Source organism: Canis aureus, chromosome X (assembly GCF_053574225.1).
Source record: "Canis aureus isolate CA01 chromosome X, VMU_Caureus_v.1.0, whole genome shotgun sequence".
Taxonomy (NCBI): domain Eukaryota; kingdom Metazoa; phylum Chordata; class Mammalia; order Carnivora; family Canidae; genus Canis; species Canis aureus.
The window spans coordinates 43,326,980-43,347,641 of record NC_135649.1 but is presented as its reverse complement, the minus strand read 5'-3'; the positions used below and the strand labels follow the sequence as shown (position 1 = coordinate 43,347,641).

The 20,662-nt window shown below is 36.6% G+C and overlaps 2 protein-coding genes across 12 annotated transcripts in view; both read right to left on the bottom strand.

Moving 5' to 3' along the window:
• RBM41 (RNA binding motif protein 41) overlaps positions 1–721 on the bottom strand; it is a 57,615-nt gene extending 56,894 nt beyond the window's left edge. The window contains exon 1 of one of the 3 annotated variants that reach the window (XM_077889612.1): positions 644–721. In XM_077889612.1, the coding sequence (XP_077745738.1) occupies positions 644–651 (8 nt within the window). In that variant the 5' untranslated portion in view covers positions 652–721. The other 2 variants (XM_077889610.1, XM_077889611.1) reach the window with 2 other exon arrangements.
• Positions 722–5,118: 4,397 nt separating this feature from the next.
• Positions 5,119–20,662, bottom strand: part of NUP62CL (nucleoporin 62 C-terminal like) — a 94,564-nt gene continuing 79,020 nt past the window's right edge. For all 9 annotated transcript variants that reach the window (XM_077890014.1, XM_077890011.1, XM_077890008.1 and 6 more), the window contains one exon: positions 5,119–6,035. In XM_077890014.1, the coding sequence (XP_077746140.1) occupies positions 5,941–6,035 (95 nt within the window). In that variant the 3' untranslated portion in view covers positions 5,119–5,940. The remainder of the gene's footprint in view (positions 6,036–20,662) is intronic.

Genomic DNA, 20,662 nt, shown 5'->3' with positions numbered 1-20,662 from the left:
GACCGGCCAAGTTAAAGCTGCCATTTCCTGCAGAACCAGTAGGGGGAACTGCTTACAGCAGTGCTTTTCTTTTCCTATGATACATACAGCCGGTTTCGTACCTTACTTCTAAATTTTTAGAAACAAACTATCAGTAGCTTAGGTTAAGATCTGAAAGCTCTACCTGCTCTCGGGGCCCGAGGAAGCTTTCCTTAGTACACAAATACTGAAGAAGAAAAAGAAAGGCGCCCACCCTGTGCCCCTTTCGGAGGATGAGGTGGAGGTAGGGTGGGACGAGGAGGAGCTGGCCTGGGTGTCCGTCGCGCTGGCATTAGTCGGCCAAAACCCTTTTACCTGGGTGAGTCCGTCTGAAGCTGTAAGAAGCCAAGGCCTCGGTGCAGCTCCTGGAGCCGGCGCCGTGGCCTAGATGCCGGTGCAGGCAAGGCATTCCTATGGGAACCAGCGGCGGCGGCCCTTCCTGAACTTCGCCCCATAGGCCTGTCTAGCCCGTCTCCCCTCCTCCCTCCTCCTTTGTCTTCCCGCTCACACGAATACGCATTCCGAGAACGTGACATAGCCCAAACACAAAGTCATAAAAGCCATTTTCAAAGTTAAAAGGTAGAAGAGAGCTCCCTTCGCCGCCTGCTCTCAGACAAGCCCTTACCTCTTCATGTTTCCACAGGCCCCTATCTCTAACTTGGGTGAAAAGGCCGCGGACTTCAAGTCCCAGAACTCTGCGCGGCCGACTCTAAGGGGATTATGGTGGAGTGCGGGGCTCTGGGAATTGTAGTCGCGCAGAGCTTAAAAACCGGAAGGAGAGTACCTACAGAGTAACGGGTATGTTTTTAATTTGTTCAAATATTTCACCTGCGGGTTAATGGCAACACCCAATATATCCAGCTCATAAAGCTAGGAGTCACCTGAGACTTGACTGTGTCATCCAATATCGCCGAATCCTGGCTCCTCTTTTCATCCAACATATGCCTATCAACCCCGCTTCTATTTTCAAGGACTTCTTTTCCAGGCTGCTGTTTCCCACTGGGCTCCTGATCCATCCTCTGCAGTGTAGCGAGTGATCAGACACAAGTTTGACCACATAACCTGCATTAACGGTTCTCCTCTATCTGTAATAGAAGCTTATGAAGCATTGTATTTCTTATCCTGAGATTCAGAAGTCTGTATGAATGTTTTTGTTCATAATTACGTTGAATCAAGAGAGAGGTATAGCATAGTGGTTAAGAGCATGGGCTCTGAGTTCCCACAGATGGAAGTATAGATGTCCCTAAGTATATGAAAGGAAAGATGTCTAATCTCACTTATAAGTGTGATGGAAATTTTGAAGTACACTGACTATAAAATACATGACTTGTACTCCTCAAAACTGTCCAGGTCATCAAAAATGTGGAAAGTCTGAGAATCTGTCAGCCAAAGGAACCAACAGACATAATGACTAAATGTAATGTGGTATCCTTCATGGGACTCTGGAACAGAAAAAGGGCCCTAGGTAAAAACAAAAAATATAAATGAACTATGCACTTTAGGTAATAATAAGATTCGTTAGATGTGACAAATATACGAGTTATGTAAGATGTTAACACTAAAGGTTACTGGAGTGGAGATATACAGAACTCAGTGCTGTTCAACTTTTCTATATATCTAAAACTGTTCTAAAAAAAGTTTATTTTTAAAAAGTACACTAAAATAACATTTTCACCTACAAGATCAGTAAAGATATATAAGTTTGAGGACACATTACTTTTATTGAGATTGTGGGAAAATAAGCACTCTAATTACACTGCTCATAGGAACATAAATTGGTACCACCTCCATGAAAGGTAATGTGAGGATACAATTAAAACCATAAATACTCATTCCTTTTAGAGCAGAAATTCAATCTCTGTGAATAGTATTCTTAATACTATGTATCCTCAAGTATGTGTATGTATGTATGTGTGCATATACACGACTTAAATACCCACAAATGTAGTAAGTCCCTTCAATGGAAAACTATGCAGCAGTCCCAAAGATGACAAAATTTTCTATGGACTGCTACTGAACAATATAAACTATATTTAGTACAATAGCAAGCTAGAGAACAGTATCTACAGTATGCTTCCATTTGAGTAAAAGGAGGGGGTATACCTATGTATTTGCTTGTGCATGCATCAAATATCTCTGGAAAAACATGTATAAACCAGTGAGAAGTGAATGCTTCCATGTAGGGGAGCTGGATGTTTAGCAAGAGTGGGGGGAATCTTCACTTTTTGTACCTTTTGCATTTTGAACCACATGATTAGGTTACCTAGTCAATAATAATTTTTTTTATTAAAGAGAACCCTTCTTATACCACAAAGAATCAAAAAAGAAAAAGATCATGTGTTTGGCGGGGGGTGGGGGGGAGGCACACTGTGTGGATTTCTCAGTTCCCAGAGTTAGAGACAATACAACATAGTAAGTAGTACAGACTTCAATTTTTGTTTTGGCAAGTTACAAGTATATGTGAATGTCAATAAGTTTCTTTAACTGGCCTAGGCCAGTTTCCTCATCTGTAAAATTGGGATATTACCTTGAAATAGGATGACTATAAAGTGCTCTATAAAAATATGGTTTTAAAGTCATTTGATAGGTGGTCATCTATGAATGAATATTGTTATCCGGTAGGACTTATTCAAACTTTCTGTACTTCCATGCTTAAGTTAGAGGATAAGACCAAAGAACAGCTACTGGAAGACCTTGAGGTACGCAGGTGAATGAATGCTGATATAACATGCACTATTTTGTGGCTGTGGCACAGAGCATAGACAGAATGTTAAGCATGGACTAAGCGTAGGTAATACCAAAGTCTGTCCCAGGTAAATACTATATGGTGGTAGGGCTGGATTCTGCTGCTCAACCAAACTATCCAATTGACACATCGATCAATACATACATAGAAAAATTTGCCGAAGTTGCTGGTGAGTTTGCCCCCTGGGAAAGTGCCAAAGGGTGGAACAGTGACCATCATACCAGAAATGTATACAACTTCTAATAATACATACATCCTATTGGTACAGAAGTGATACTCACTACATTATGAATCCACTAGGTGGGATAAGTGGAGAATAAATGGCTAGAAAGACAAGTAGGATGGAATTGCAACTCAAAAACAAGGTCACAAGGAAGTTCTCTCTTTACCTGTGTATAACTGTAGCCAGTCCTAGTGGTAGGTACCAAGGGACAAACATTCAGAAAATTGCACTAGAAGGAAAAACAGGCTATTTCTGGCTTTGCCAAACTTATTAACTGTGGAATAATAGCTATTCCATTTCCCACAGTATGCTTTTCCCTGCTTTAAAAGGGACACAGTGTCTAAAAGATTTGAGACAGTTTATAAAAAGATTTGAGAGTTCTAGATGTTATTCATGGGGGCTCAGAGATCTTACCATGAGGTAATTTCGCCCCAGAAGAATTTATGACAAACTGAAAAATATGCCTCATTTGTCTTTCTGACAATTTAATAAGGTTCGTTTAATTAAGCCAGAAGTTCTTCCTTAACATAGACATATTTTCAGTGTTTGTCCTTTTTAGATGTTTTGTTCACAGAACACTTCTGATGAATACATTATGAAGCAATTATAATTTCCAGATTTGGAAGAAGATGCTAAAACCAAAAATCTTCTCTAGAAGAGGGATGGCATCACTCATCCAATATTAAGAGTAATCAACTGTGCGTGTCTTTCAAATTCCCCAAATGAGATAGCATAAATGCTGTTATAGAGAAAATAAATATAGCATCTTTTTCAAAGGACAAAGAAAAGTAGATAAGCACTGAAAAAGTGTCAAATTTAAGAACACAGCAGATTTAAGAACTCTTCCTTCAAGCTAATATTTTAGCTGATCTTTAACAATGGTTAGGAGAGGCTCAAGACTAACAAAAATGTTGCCTGAAAATGGGTTATTTGTAATCTTTTAATTAATATTTGTTCAACAATGTCATGTCTTTTAGACACCGATTAGACCCAGAGTCAGAAGCAAACTTAGAGATGAATTAGTCCCAGGCTCCAGATTCCAGACAGTACAGAGATCTGCCAATAAATTTTACATTGTTTTTTTTTTTTTTCAAGCCAGGCACCCCCTCTTCAGTGCCTTTATTTTTTCCTCTTTTTTTTTAATATTTTATTTATTTATTTAGGATAGTCACAGAGAGAGAGAGAGGCAGAGACACAGGCAGAGGGAGAAGCAGGCTCCATGCACCGGGAGCCCGACGTGGGATTCGATCCGGGGTCTCCAGGATCGCGCCCTGGGCCAAAGGCAGGCGCCAAACCGCTGCGCCACCCAGGGATCCCAAATTTTACATTGTTAACTGTATTGATCTGGAAACCATTCTCCATCCACTGGCTTCTTCTATGTCCTGGGAAAAAACCCTCGAACTCCCAGTGAAAATTCAATAGGAGTGCTTTAGCCTCTTGTTTTACTGAGGAACTTTAGAGTAAACACATACCATTAGTGAAAGGACATAAAGGAATCACAAAACTTCAGAGAAATGAAAACTAGTTTCTTTTACTTGGGAAAACCTTATTAATACGGTTAAACACTTTCATGGGATAGATAAAAGATAATGCCCAAAATGAAATTATTCGCCCAATTAATTAAGTAGGGACAAGACAAAATCCAGTGTTTCCTCTAATATACTATGTACATTGTACTGAATGTAGAACTTAATTCATAAACCAACTACTTTATAAGAACTAAATCTACAAAAACAATACGGAAAATGTCTTTATCTAGGGTGTAACAGAAACAACACTGGGCTCAAAAATTAGAGATGACTCAAAATCTTAGTAAAAAGCTCTTTACCTATAGAAATCATCCACAAAATTAAATGGTTTCTGGATTATTTTCATATTCTAAAGTTTTGAGTGGTAACAAAAGCTTACCTGATAAACCTGTTACTTTGAGAAGTATGGGTAGGAATGGAAAGGCCACGTAAGTTCCGATGTTTACCTATAAGGTGGTAAAAATCACTGATACTCAATTTCAAAAATATTTCCTTCCTGTAGTATTACCCCTCAGGATAGTCATGTTCAGTCAGTATTACAGAAATTTAGCTCAGTATTTATAGGCAACTAAGATCTAGTCACTCAAATACTTTTAAAGAAGTTTGCTTTCATGTTACACTTTTATTTTTTAGAATATCACCTTTATTTATGACTTAGGTAAAACATGCAACACAAGAGATCAGACTGTTCCCAAGCTAAGAACAAGGCTTTTTCTTGAAAAAACAAAATACACAAAAACCAACAACTAAATCATAGGCTAAAACCAAATAAAATAGTAGGTTATTTGTACATCAAAAATAAATGAATTGCCTGAACCTTACCCTTTTAAAAATAACCTAATTCAAGACTGAGATCCACCCTAACATTTCTTCTTCTCCAAATTTCTATAGAATACCTTCTGTAACTTATAACACACTCCTTTGTATTTTCTACATTGTTATCATACAGACAGGCACTAACTATATCCCAAACTAGACAGTAAGTTCCTTTGAGGAAAAAGACCACAGTATCTTGCACTATATGTTGAAAGTTAACAGGCACCCAGTAAAGACTGGTTGGCATCTGTTTCTTGGCCAACATTTCTTGATGATCTGGTCAGAGCAAGAAGGACAATGTGTGCTGCTGGTAGAATATGGAATCTAGGAGAGTTTAAGATACAAATTACACACACAGAGTCAACATCTATTAGGTTGCTGCCTAGAGACAAGAGGGCTAATATAGTTCTGATTTGCTAATATTAAGAGCCAAACTACAGTATAATTCTCAACAGCACAATATATAAATGAAAAAAACCCAAACCAACCACATGTACACTCTATTGCAACCAAAATTAAGTAATAATTGTGAATACTACTCTATTTCACATCATCACAATTTTTAGGTAATGTATAATCCCAGAACAAGATGCTGAAGATATGGTCATTCAATCAAAGGCAATTCTGATATGGTTTTCCTGCTCCATGCGACGATGATCCTCGAAAACCTGTGTTACCTCTTCTACTTTCCTTTGCAGCATGCCTACAGGAGGAAAAACCATGCATCATTAATCTGAGGTCAAAATATCCCAGGAACATAATAACTTACATTTGGATTTCAACACAAGATTTATAAAACACCAATTTTATTTAATAGCTTTAAGTATTAGAATATGCAGGAAAAAATCATCTATCTGTTTAGAAACTATGAAAACAGTGGACAAAACTGTTCTTGATTTGCTCTCTCTAGTTTTCTGGTAAATAACTGTCTACTTGACATTTATGTTTTGTTGAAGACAAGTGAGAACTGCTTTTTACTCATTATAACTTAAAAATGCTATACAAGGTGGTCATTAAATTGAGGGTATAGATTTCGGTAGAGGTCTTTGCTGTCTATATGCAAATTAGTACACATAGTATATTCACATTTCTGTCCCTTTCTAATGATTTAATTTAACTTGGTGGTCCTCAATCTGCTCAGAGGCAGAGCAACACAAAATACCACTAATTTTACCATATAAAACAGCAACATTCTGTAGTAAAAATAAGCTGTCAAAGTAAGCATGATAATCTAGTTTTTTCTATTAATGTGCAGTTGGTCATTTGTTTTAGTGTTCATTAATGCTTACTTCATCAATAGGCAATAGCTGGTGTGAAAGATTTAAAAACAAACTTTACAAGAGAAAAACTAAAAACATGAAACAATATACCTTAATTTTCTTCAGCCAATTAGAAAAGCCCCAACGTTATAAATAAATAAGTAACTGACCAAAACAAAACAGAAAGATACACAAAGCTGGAAGAAACAATCCAGGAAGAATAAAACATTTTTCAAAGATTTTATTTATTTATTTGAGAGAGAGAGAGTGTGTGTGTGTGCAAGCATGAGCAGCGGGGAGTGGCAGAGGGAGAAAGAGAAGCAAACTCCCCACTGAGCAGGGAGCCCAATGTGGGGCTCAATCCCAGGACCCTGAGACCATGACTCAAGCCAAAGGCAGATGCTTCACCAACTGAGCCACCCAGGCATCCCAGGAAAAATAAAATATTTTAAAAAATCATTAATAATGTCAGAGAGAGGATACTGAATCCATGAAATAAGAAATGGATGCTATTTAAAACACATATACACAAATCATAAAACAATAGAAAAAGCTCTTACAAACTAAAAATTATGACAGATGCAAAGATCAATATAAAGACTAGAATAAAAAGCTGAGTACTTATTTGAGAAAGTTTAACAAAAATACAACAGAAACCTAATTCCAGAAAATTCCCCCAAACTGATAGAAACTAGTTTCTTGATTGGAAAAGCTCAGTGAATACCCTCTCAATGGATGAATTAAACAAACCTACACAGAGGCACATCATCTGAAATTTCAGCATTGTGGGGAAGATCCCCAAAACTTCCATATGAAAAAAAAAAAACAACATGAGAAGGATGGGGTCAGATAAAGGTTCAGGAGTCAGAATGGACCTCAAATCTAGAAGACAATGAACAACACTGTCAAATGTTTAAAAGAAAATTATTTTCAAGCTAGATTTTGATAGCCAATTATATCAATTGTGAGGGTAGAATAAAGACCTATTCTCAAAAAAAAAACAAACAGTAATTTGAAAGGATACATGCATCATTATGTTTATTGTAGCATTGTTTACAATAGCCAATCAGTTGTGAAAACAACCCTAGTATCCATTGATAGATGAATGGATAAAGAAAATATGGTGTATATATACTATGGAATATTACTCAGCCATAAAAAAAGAATGAAATCTTGCCATCTGTGACAACGTGGATGATCCTAGAGAGTATATGCTAAGTGAAATCAGTCAGTCAGAGAAGACAAATCCTGTATGATTTCACTCAATATGTGGGATTTAAGAAACAAAACAAGAGACAAACAAAAAACAAGACTCAACTACAGATTACAAACAGGTGGTTGCCAGAAGGAAGGTGGATTGCCAGGGGAATGGGTGAAATAGACAAAGGGGATACTTATGTTGATGAGCACTTAGAAATGTATAGAATTATGGAATCATTATATTGTACACCTAGAATTAATACAACACTATATATTATTATCCTTGAATAAAAAAGGACCTTTTCAGACATGCAACATCTCAAAAAACTTACTTCCCATGCACTCTCTTAGGAAGCTGATGGAATACATGTTATATTAAAACAAGGGAATAAGCCATAAAACAGGAAGTATAAGAGCCACGAAACAGGAGAGTCAACAAAAAAAGAAATAGATGGAATACAAGATTGCTTTAGAGGGAAGAACCTAGCTGAGTAGTAAACCAAGAGAGCAACAATGCCAGATAATAGATTAGAGATCAGAAGGCTCTGGGAGAAAGGAATCCAAGAAGGTGAAATTTACAGATTTAAAGAAAAAGCATGGAATCAGAGAATGAACTACTGGTAAGAATGTAGATAATTTAGCAAATGATGAAATAAAATTCAAAGGAAAACAAAAACTTGTAAAAGAAATAAGACAGGGGATGCCTGGGTGGCTCAGTTGGTTAAGGGTCTAGCTCTCGATCTTGGCTCAGGTCATGATCTCAGGGTCCTGGGACTGAGCCCCACATCAGGCTCCATACTCAATGGGCAGTCTGCTGGAGATTCTCTCTGCCCCTCTCCCTGCTCTCTCTTGCTCTCTCTCTCTCTCTAAAATAAATAAATCTTTTTTAAAAAAGAAAGAAGACATAATATAATATGCTAACAGCTGGACTGTGAGTAATATTTATGCAATCATAACTCAAACAATAAATATTGTTCTATGTGTAATTGATGACATGGCTATCTTGGTAAGATGATAGAAAAGTGTGCTTACACACATGTATTTATATACTTCTCTATATGTAATATGTATATATATTAGGGAGCAGTATGGTAGTACATTATACATACATACTTATGTATTGCATGTACACACACACACACACACACACACACACACACACACACAAAATGAGGGTGATATAAAAGAATTAAGTCCTTATTTCCCGTTTGGAGAAGCCAGTACAGAAGGCCTAAAATGGAAAAACCAAAAAGTAGCAGTATACATGGTATTTAGAGATATAGAAATATTTTTTAAAAACCAGCTGAAATAATTCAAAGTAATTGTTTCTAGTAGGTGGGAAATGGGGTGTGGATAGGGGAGCTGATATTTCTCATAGACCGTATTAAAAAGCATTATATTCTACTTCCAAGGTAAGAGATAAAGAAGACCTGAAATAAGGCAGTGATAGGAATCTACTGAAAAGAAAAGAATCAGGAGCTATTAAGAAGTATCATCATCATCATTTACTGAAGAAATAGAAATAGTCTACCTTAAGTCCCTGAGTAAATAATAGCAACTGTGGCTGAGAAAAAGAATAGTTGTACTGATCTGGGAAGCTCAGGAGAGAGTGAAGATAATGCGCTTAGTTTTACACAAGTTTAATTTGAGGTGACTTTGGGGTAACTATGTGCATATGTTTGTTAACACAGAGCTTTAAAATGGAAAGTAAAAGAACCATTAGTAAAATTGATGGTTAAAGATGACAACTGAGGTTTAAAAACTGCTGATTTTCAAAAAGGCCTTAAAAGAGAACAGTATTAGAGACAAGGAGAGGTCTCAAATCAATAATCTAAGTTCCTACCTTAAGAAAATAGAAGACAAGCAAAATGAACTGAAAGCAAGCAGAAGGAAGGAAATAATAAGATTGGTTATCAATGAAATTGAAAACAGGAACACTATAGAGAAAAATCAATGAAACAAAAAGCTGATTCTTTGGAGAAAAAAAATCAGTAAAATTGATTAACCTCTACCAAGACAGAAAAAACAGAGAAAACGCAAATGAAACATGGAAGATCACCACAGATCCTGCAGCCATTAAAAGTGTCAAAAGGAAATCCTAAGAACAACTTTATGCTAATAAATTCAGTAACTTAGCAGAATTGTACCAACTCCTAGAAAACCACAAATTATGAAATTCAACCAAGATAATCTGAATAGTCCTGGAAGCATTATAGAAATTTAATTTGTAATTAAAAAGCTCCCCTGCCCAAAAAAAGAAATATCCAGGCCCGTGTGGTTTCACTGGAGAATTCTACCAAATACTTAGAGAAGAATCAATACAATTCTTCACACTCTTCTAAAAAGAGGCCAGCATTACCCTACTAACAAATGAAGAAATGATAGTATACAAAAAGAGAAAACTACAGACCAATATCTCTCATGAACATTTAAAATCTCTCACGTAAAAATCATCCATAAAATTCTAGCAAACCATCCAACATTGTACAAAAGAAACCATAAACCATGATGAAGTAGAAGTTATTCCACAAATTTAAGGCTGACTCAACATTGGGACGCCAGGATGGCTCAGGGGTTGAGTGTCTGCCTTCGGCTCAGGTCCTGATCCCAGGATCTGGGATCAAGTCCCACATCAGGCTCCTTGTGGGGAGCCTGCTTCTCCCTCTGCCTGTGTCTCTGCCTCTCTCTTTCTCTTCTCTCTCTCTGTCTCTCATGAATAAATAAATAAAACCTTAAAAAAAAGGCTGACTCAACATTTAAAAATGTGTCAATGTAGCCTTTGGGTAAATACCCAGTAGTGTAATTGTTTGATCATAGGGTAGATCTATTTTCAGATTTTTGAGGAAATTCCATACTGTTCTCCAGAATGGCTGCAACAGTTTGTATTCCCATCAACAGTGGAAGAGAGTTCTCCCTTTCTCCACATCCTCGCCAATACCTGTTGTTTTTTGTGTTCTTCATTTCAGTCATTCTGACAGATGTGAGGTGGTATCTCACTGTGGTTTTGATTTGTATTTCCCTGATGATGAGTGATGTTGAGCAACTTTTCATGTGTCTGTCAGCCATCTGGATGTCTTCTTTAGACAAGTGTCTATTCATGTCTTCTGCCTATTTCTTACTAGGTATTTACCCAAAGAATACAAAAATACAGATTCGAAGGTGTACATGCACCCCAATGTTTACCAGCATTATCAACAATAGCCAAACTGTGGAGAGAGACCAAATGTCCATCAACTGATGAATGGATAAAGAGGATGTGCTATATATATTATAAACATAATGGAATATTACTCAGCCATCAAAAAGAATGCAATCTTGCCATTTGCAATGACGTGGATGGAGCTAGAGTGTGTTATGTTAAGTGAAATATGTCAGTCATTGAAAGACAAATATCATATGATCTCACTCCTATGTGAAATTTAAAAAAGAAAACAGATGAACATATGTGGCGGGGAGAGAGGGAAACAAGCCATAAGTGACTTAGAGACAGAGAACAAACTGAGGGTTGATGGAGGGATGTGGGTGGGGGATGGGCATTAAGGAGGGCACTTATGATGAGCACTGGGTGTTGTATGGAAGTGATGAATCACTGAATTCTACTCCAGAAACCAATATTGTACTATATATTAACTAACAAAATGTAAATTTAAATAAGTATCAATGCAAATCTACCATATCAACAAGTTAAAAAAGAAAAAACATACAATTATATCAACTGATAGAAAAAGCATTAGACAAAATCCACTACCCATTCATGATAAAAATTGCCAGCAAGTCAGGAACAGAGTGGAATTATCTAAACTTGATATAAAGAGCATCTACAAAAAGCCTACAGCTAACATCAATACTTAAAGTGAAAGAATGAAGCTTTCCATGCAAACTCAGGAACATGACAAGGATGTCTGCTCTCATAACTCTTATTCAGCACAGTACAGGAAGTTCTAGCCAGTGCAACGTGAGGAAAAGAAATAAATGGCATACAGATTGGAAAGGAAGAAATATATTACTCAGCTATTAGAAATGACAAATACCCACCATTTGCTTCAACGTGGATGGAACTGGAGGGTATTATGCTGAGTGAAGTAAGTCAGTCGGAGAAGGACAAACATTATATGTTCTCATTCATTTGGGGAATATAAATAATAGTGAAAGGGAAAATAAGGGAAGGGAGAAGAAATGTGTGGGAAATATCAGAAAGGGAGACAGAACATAAAGACTGCTAACTCTGGGAAACGAACTAGGGGTGGTAGAAGGGGAGGAGGGCGGGGGGTGGGAGTGAATGGGTGACGGGCACTGGGTGTTATTCTGTATGTTAGTAAATTGAACACCAATAAAAAAAAAATAAAATAAAAAAAAAAAAAATAAATAAAAAAAAAAAATAAATAAAAAAATAAAAAAAAAAAAAAAAGGAAAGGAAGAAATAAAACTCCCTATTTGCAGATGATATAATGACCTACATAGAAAATCTCAAGAAATCAAAAAACAAAACAAAACAAAAATTCCTAGAACAAGTGAGTTCAGCAAGCATACAAACAAGATCAACATATAAAAACGAGTTGTATTTTTATGTGCTAGCAATGAACATATGGAAACCAAAATGTAAAACAATACCATTTATAATCACAATAAATTAAAATGAAATAGTTAGCTAGAAATCTAACAAAACCAGGGGATCCCTGGGTGGCTCAGCAGTTTAGCTCCTGCCTTTGGCCCAGGGCACAATCCTGGAGTCCCAGGATCGAGTCCCACGTCGGGCTCCCGGCATAGAGCCTGCTTCTCCCTCCTCCTGTGTCTCTGCCTCTCTCTTTCTCTCTCTCTCTATAATAAATAAATAAATAAATAAATAAATAAATAAATCTAAAAAAAAGAAATCTAACCAAACCAAAATGTATATAATGTCGGTGCTGAAAATTACAAAATGTTGATGAAAAAAATAAAAGAAACCCTAAAAAAATGTTGGGTCACGCCACATTCATGGATGGGAAGATTCAACATAGTAAAAAATGTCAATTCTCCCTCAAACTGATCCACAGGCTTAATGTAATTCCTATCAAATTCCAGCAAATTTTTATGGCAAGGAATTAAAATGGCCAAAACAATCTTGATGGCAAAAATAATAACATGACAGGAATCCCTCTACCAGATATTAAGGTTTATTATACAGCTACAGTAATGAAGACAGTGTGATATTAGTGGAGGGAAACACATATTGATCTATGGGATAAAGAGCTCAGGAAAAGATCCATATGCCAAACTGATGTTTGACAAAGGTGTAAAAGCAATTCAATTGAGGAAGAATAGTCTTTTCAACAACTGGTGCTGAAACAATAGGATATCCATAGGCAAAAAAAGGAAAAAAGGAAAAAAGAACCTTGATGTAAACCTCACATCTTATAGAAAAATTAACTCAAAATGGATCACAGCCTTAAATGTAAAATGTGAAACAATAAAATTTGTAGAAAAAAATACGATAAAATCTTTGGTATATAGTACTAGGCAAAAAGTTCTTAGATTTGACATCAAAAGCATAATCCATATAAAAATAGAGAAATTCAGAATTATAAACTTTTGTCCTGTGAATAGCTCTGTTAAGAGGAATAGACAAATGACAAGCCAGGAGATAATATCTGCAAACCACATAGCCAACAAAGGACTAGTATATTTCCTAGAATATATATATAAACTCTCAAAACATTAAAACAAAGGGACACCTCGGTGGCTCAGTTGGTTAAACACCTGTTTTGAGGCTTAGGTCATGATCTCATGGCCCTGGGACTGAGCTCTGTGTGGGGCTCCCTGCTAGGTGGGGAGTCTGCTCATCCTTCTGTCCTTTTGGTTCATTCTTTCTCTCTCTCTCTCTCTCTCTCAAATAAATAAATAAAATCTTTAAAAAAAAGCCAATTAACAAATGGACAGAAAACAAGAACAGACATTTCACCAAAGATGATATACTGATGGCAAAAAAGCATAATAAAAAAGATGTTCAACATCATTAGCCATCAGGGAAATGTAAATTAAAACTGCAATGATATAGATACATATCTATCAGTATGACTAAAATGAAAAAAAAATTGTGAAAATACCAAATGCTATTGAAGACCCAGTCAAATTAGATGTATCATACATCACGGGTGGATATGTAAAATGGTACATCCACTTTGGAAGAAAGTGCAGCAGCTCCTCATAAAACTAAAGATGCAACTACCATATGACCTGGAATTACACTCTTGGATATTTATCCTAGAGAAATGGAAACTTCTGTTCATACAAGAAATATGTACATAAATGTTCACAGAAGCTTTACTCATGAGTAGCCAAAAACTGGAAACATCCCACATGTCCTACAACCTTAAATGTGTAAACTGTGGTGCATATATGTTACCAAGTATTAGCAACAAAAAGGATCAAACCCTTGACACGTAATTTAGATGGATCTCAGGGGAATTACAAGGAGAAAAAAAGAAAAAGCCAACCCCAAATGGTTATATGCAGTATGATTCCATTTATATAGTATTTTGAAATGATGCAATTTTAGAAATGGGAGAATATAGATCGGTGGTTTCTAAGAATTAAGAACTGGGTTAGGGATGTGGGAATACAGTGGGTGTGGCAATAAAAGGGGGATATGAGGGATTCTTACAGTAATGGAACTGTTCTGTATTTTGACTACAGTAATGGATATACAAACCTACACACGTGATAAAATTGGTATAACTAAATGCACACAAACACAATACAAGTAAAAACCGGAAAAATCTGAAGACAGATTACACCAATGTCAATATACTGGTTGTGTTACTGTACTACAGTTTTACAAAATATTACCACTGGGGAAAACTAGGTAAAGAATAAATAGGATCTCTGTATTATTTCTTCAGGACCTCTATATTATTTCTTAAAAGTATATGTGAATGTACAATTAACTCAAAAAAAATTTCAATGATGAAGACTAACACAAATAAGGACTGGATTCCCAACCTCTTTTCCTAGAAGTGCCTGCTCAATAGGCACATAATATGACCCTCAATTTACATGATGTAACAGTTTTCACAAATCTCTTCTCACTACTTAATATGGTTGGCCATCTTTTCAGCTTTCAATATAGGTTTCCTCATTGTTGCATGCCTGTTAAGCTAAAGTCATATTTTAAGATTTTAGTTACTATAGTACATATGTCTGTATTTGGTTAGGCTGCTGTTTAAAAGCAACCTTGAAATCTCAGGAGCTGAATATAATTTAGGTTTATGTCTCATTCAGAAAGAGGAAGAAAGATAGAAAGGGGGCAAGAAAAGAGGAAAGAGAGGACACTGTCCTATTTGTCTTAGCTACTTTTTAAATTGGTGATGTGAAGATTACTCTGCTTGTGTATAGCATTACCCTCCACACAAAATTAATAAAATATACATTTCAAGGTAAGGCATAAAAAGAAAAGACTGTGAAAGTATCCTGAATTTTTGGAGGTGACATGGCAGAAACGAGGTAGTAGAATTATTATTACATTACATCCTAAGTGGTGTTCAGACAGTCATCCTGTTGAAATATCACTTACTATTCAAGTCTTATCTTAATTCTACCTCTTCTGGGAAATCAACTAAAGATTAGATTTCTCTTTCTTTGTCCCCCAACTCCCACACTTTGAAACTGTTAAGAGAGTGTGCTGCTGATGTCTGTTATCTCATACACCAATTAACAGTGTCTTGGCCCATAGTAGGTGTTTAGTATTTAAGAGTCATAACGGGATCCCTGGGTGGCGCAGCGGTTTAGCGCCTGCCTTTGGCTCAGGGCACAATCCTGGAGACCCGGGATCGAATCCTACATCGGGCTCCCGGTGCATGGAGCCTGCTTCTCCCTCTGCCTGTGTCTCTGCCTCTCTCTCTCTCTCTCTCACTGTGTGCCTATCATAAATAAATAAAATTAAAAAAAAATAAGAGTCATAACTATGTGGTTCTGACTTGCATCTAAAAGGACACATTCCCATTATACAGTACTTCAGTATCCAAAATGGCTATACATATTACCTTAGTTAAGTCCCACAATATCAATCAGGATAGAGAAAATTAAAAACTCAAGAAGAAGGTAAGGTTCAGTAGCTTCCCAAAGGCCAAAGCTAATGAAAAATGATACCAGGATTCATATCTTCAGACTCCCATCTATGAGTGCTTTTTCTATTACAGTGTGCCTGTTTGTCAAATTCTGTGAAGATTTTAAAGAAAAAGTACTATGCTGGGCTAGTAATTGTCACCACAGCATAATGATATTTGTTATCCTTTCAAACCCTGAAGTGCTCAAAATAAGGCAGCCCTATCTGAACCCCATCTGGGGAGATTTCATCGGTGAAATACTATCAGGCCATTTCATCTATGAAATGGCCATTGAGCATGGGCCCCAAAACAGCATTATAGAAAGACTCCAGCATATTTATAGTTTTTAGTTACTAACAGGAAGAAAATTGCTTTGGAGAAAAATCTGTATATCTCACAAACAATATAAATCCTGCTATTTGGGAGTGATTTAAATCATGTTACATATAATTCATCTGGGGAGGCTCTCCAGCTTGAGGAAATTCACTTGGGCACAAAATGTACATAAGCAGGATTAGTGAGAAATCTAATTTTGCAGATGCATTGAGTGTATTTCAAATCTGGATTTACATATAGAAAAGGAATTTTAGAAGTGGAGCTCCGAGAATGTTAACCATCATGCACTATTTCCTAACAGGAGCTGAAGACTTCATCATTTTTAACCTTCATACCCTAATCTAACCTAAAAAAGATTCTTTAGAATCAAGGAACAATAACATGATGGTAAATCTATCTTGTTTGCAAAGGAGAGCAGAGATAAGGAAGTAGCTCATTAAACAATGGAAAGACATAAAATACGTTTCAGTTAACTGCAATGGGAAGAAGCACATGGGCACCTGTCTCTGTTGAGCTTACAAGACCTTTATAGCAGCAATGTCCACAATAGCCAAACTGTGGAAGGAGCCTCGGTGTCCATCGAAAGATGAATGAATAAAGAAGATGTGGTCTATGTATACAATGGAATATTACTCAGCCATTAGAAATGACAAATACCCACCATTTGCTTCAATGTGAATGGAACTGGAGGGTATTATGCTGAGTGAAGTAAGTCAATCGGAGAAGCACAAACATTATATGTTCTCATTCATTTGGAGAATATAAAAAATAGTGAAAGGGAATAAAGGGGAAAGGAGAGAAAATGAGTGGGAAATATCAGTGAAGGTGACAGAGCATGAGAGACTCCTAACTCCGGGAAACAAACAAGGGGTGGTGGAAGGGGAGGTGGGCAAGGGGATGGGGTTACTGGGTGATGGGCTCTGAGGGGGGCATTTGATGAGATGAGCACTGGGTGTTATGCTATATGTTGGCAAAGTGAACTCCAATAAAAAATATATACAAAAAAATAAAGACTAAAAAAATAAATAAAAAATAAAGTGAGTTGCCACATCTCTGGCAGATCCAGAGCATTTGCTTCTCAAGTATCTGAAGTGAAACATGATACTTCAGGATACAACGGGTGACCTTGCTGATCACCAAGATTTCCCAAAGAATTTAAGAAAGAGAAAGGTAAAACAAAACACCTTAATCAGTAAGTCAGATTTTGTTTTAGAGGATAGAAGAGAAAGAAGACATTTTATTTGGAATTCAAAGACATCTTTTGGCATTTCAGCATTCGATGTTCTTCAGAGATAAGAGAGATGAAAGTCAATGAATAAAAATATTTTTAAAGCATCTATCTGACCAAGCTTCTTTAAAAAATATGGCACATTGACATCATAATACCATATTGCATATTTGAAAGTTGCTAAAAAAAAAGTAGATATTAAAAATTGTTGTCACAAGAAAAACACACAAAAAAACTTTTTTTGTAACTATATAAGATGACAGGTGTTAACCTGACTTATTGTGGTAATAATTTACAATATATACAAATACTGAATCATGGCATTGTGTACCTGAAAATAATAAGTTATATGTCAAATATACTTCAATTTAAAAAAAAAGGTTTTGGGACAACGGGGTGGCTCAGTGGTTGAGCACCTGCTTTCTGCTCAGGGCATGATCCTGGGGTTGAGGGATCAAGTCCCACATTGGGCTCCCCACAGGGAGCCTGCTTCTACCTCTGCCTATGCCTCTGCCTTTCTGTCTCTCATGAATAAATAAATAAAATCTTTAAAAATAAAATAAAATAAAAAATTTAAAAGTCTTAAAAATACCCAATCCTGAAAAATCTAATTTAAAATAATTCCCTCAAACAATAAATATTAACATTGGGTAAAAATGAATTACAATTGTGACATATCACAAAAAACTGCTTCTCTGAAATGATCCCGAAGGCATCTGATGCAAGAGTTAGTCACGCCACACCAGACAACTAAGAATATTTTACATGAAAAAGAAAAAAATAAAGTGATTGTATACTAGTGCTAATGGGACTGTATTTTGGAAACATCACAAAATTCCTTATGGTATTTTTAGTTACTCCAAGAGTCTTCTCTTTCTCCCCTAAATAGCAGTCAAAATGTTGTGAGCAGCTATTAAATTATTATGGGGTTGTAACCCATAAGAGACTGCAAAGATCATGGATTAAATATATTTTAGTTGTGATGCTTTCAGACACCTCGCCAAAAATGCAAAATGCCATGAAAATACTCAAGGAACTTCTAAGTAATGATAAGTTTAAGATTTTACACTGCCCGTCCCTTCATTGTGGCATGTGATAAATATTAATATTATGGACCCAACAATAGTGTGGTATATGGAGAAACAAAAAAAGCCTGTCCTTCACCCCTATTTCCCTCTCTCTCTAAGAGAAGTAGCTCCACATATTTAAAATGAATGGCAAATTAGCTCAGATTGATTGGCAACTCTGTCCTAAGTGGTCCCAGAAGAGCTGGAGCTGCTGCAGTTTCAGTGACTGCCAACTCAGAAGACAGATGTATGACCGCATTGTTATCAAGCAAACCTTGAAATAAGGCTGTAATTTTTACAGAGACAAGAGAGGAAAGTGGTATTTGACTATCTCTACTATTAACCTTCAATTTTCAATTATCTATACTAATCAAGAGGAAAAGAGGTAGAGATAATGTTAAGCAATGGATGAATATCAAATTTGCAAACTGGTCAATATGAGCACATAGTCAGACATTCTCTAATTCAATGCTCTCATACTTATCTCAGATACTTTCCAGCTCAGTCTCATCAGACAGTTCTATGGAGGTTAGAGGAAAAAAGGGGCCTGCTTCTCTATAACTTACTCATGAGTATTGAACAGTTGATTAGACAGTACCATCTTTTAACATATTTCAAGTATACTGCATGGTTTCACTTTTAAAGATAAGCTGATTCTTAAGTTAAATACATGATCCTATTAGCATTATGGTTGCTATGTTTCATAATAGGAAAAAAATCATACTAATGTTAAGGATATTAAATCACAAAAACATTTCCCAGAAACCTTTTAAAATACAGATTTTGACATTAAAATCATTTTTAAAAAAACTATACAGTTTAGGGGCACCTGGGTGGCTCAGGCAGTTAAACATCTGCCTGCAGCTTAGGTCATGATCATCAGGGTCCAGGGATTGAGCTCTGCCTTGGGCTCCTTGCTCAGTGGAGAGTCTGCTTCTTCCTCTTCTACCCGCATCCCACCTCCACCCCCACCCTGCCCCTGGCGCCCTGCTGGCACGCTCTTTCTTTCTCTCAAATAAAATCTTTAAAAACCCAAAACTAGGGGAAACCTGGGTGGCTCAGTGGTTGAGTATCTGCCTTTGGCTCAAGTCTTGATCTCTAGGTCCTGGGATCGAATCCTGCATCAGGCTCCTGGCAGGGAGCCTGCTTCTCCTTCTGCCTATGTCTCTGCCTCTCTCTGTTTCTCATGAATAAATAAATAAAATATTTTTAAAAATTTAAAAAACTATACAGATTTTTCTTCAGTAGAAAATATATTATTAAAAATATATTATTCCCATTAAAAACACATGCATTAATTTTTCTATAATTATTATTTGAATGTGAATAAATGGACTTATTGAGAAGTTTAACCTTTAACTTCTCAGTCCATAGACCATTTCAGTAAATGTGATCTCATTAACTATTAAAAAGCAAAATAAACCACAAACAACAAAAAAACCCCATTCTTAGCATAATTGAAGCCTGCTACTCTCCATTACTTGATCATGTCATTTCCTGATATGAAAAGGAAAGGTTCCTTGGGTGGGAACAGCAAAAAGGAGCCCACAGTATCATGAATTACTGGGCTTTCCCCCTACTCTTCATCATGACCTCCACTGTCTCAGTTGAGAATCTACTGACCTTATTGTGCTTCCCGCTCAATTGAATTTTAAGCAAGAAAGTCAACTCCCAGTCAGTAATCATTACTATCCATAGTCTTACTCTTTTTACCCTGTGTGGTCTGAGAAATTTACCCAGACATTTAGAACATATGTCCCACACAAAGTACTGCCATTATCATACTTTGAAGACCCTTGTCCTCTACTGTTGGTAGAGGACATGATAAAGATCTGTTTTTCCATCCAGTGATGCCTACATTACAATTGCTTTGAGGGGCACCTGGGTGGCTCAGTCAGTTAAGCGTCTACCTTCAGCTCAGGTCATGATCCCAGGGTCCTGGGATCAAGCCCCACATCAGGCTCCCTGCTCTGTGGGGAGCCTGCTTCTTCCTCTGCCTCTGCTCTCCCACTCTGTCTCATGAATAAATAAATAAAATATTTGAAAAATTGCTTTGAGAGCATACCAGGAAAAAGAATACTCTTCTGGTAATCTGGAAATTTGGATTCTGGTCCTAGCTTTGCCAGTAACTAGTTGTGTGTTCTTAGGGAAGTCATTTA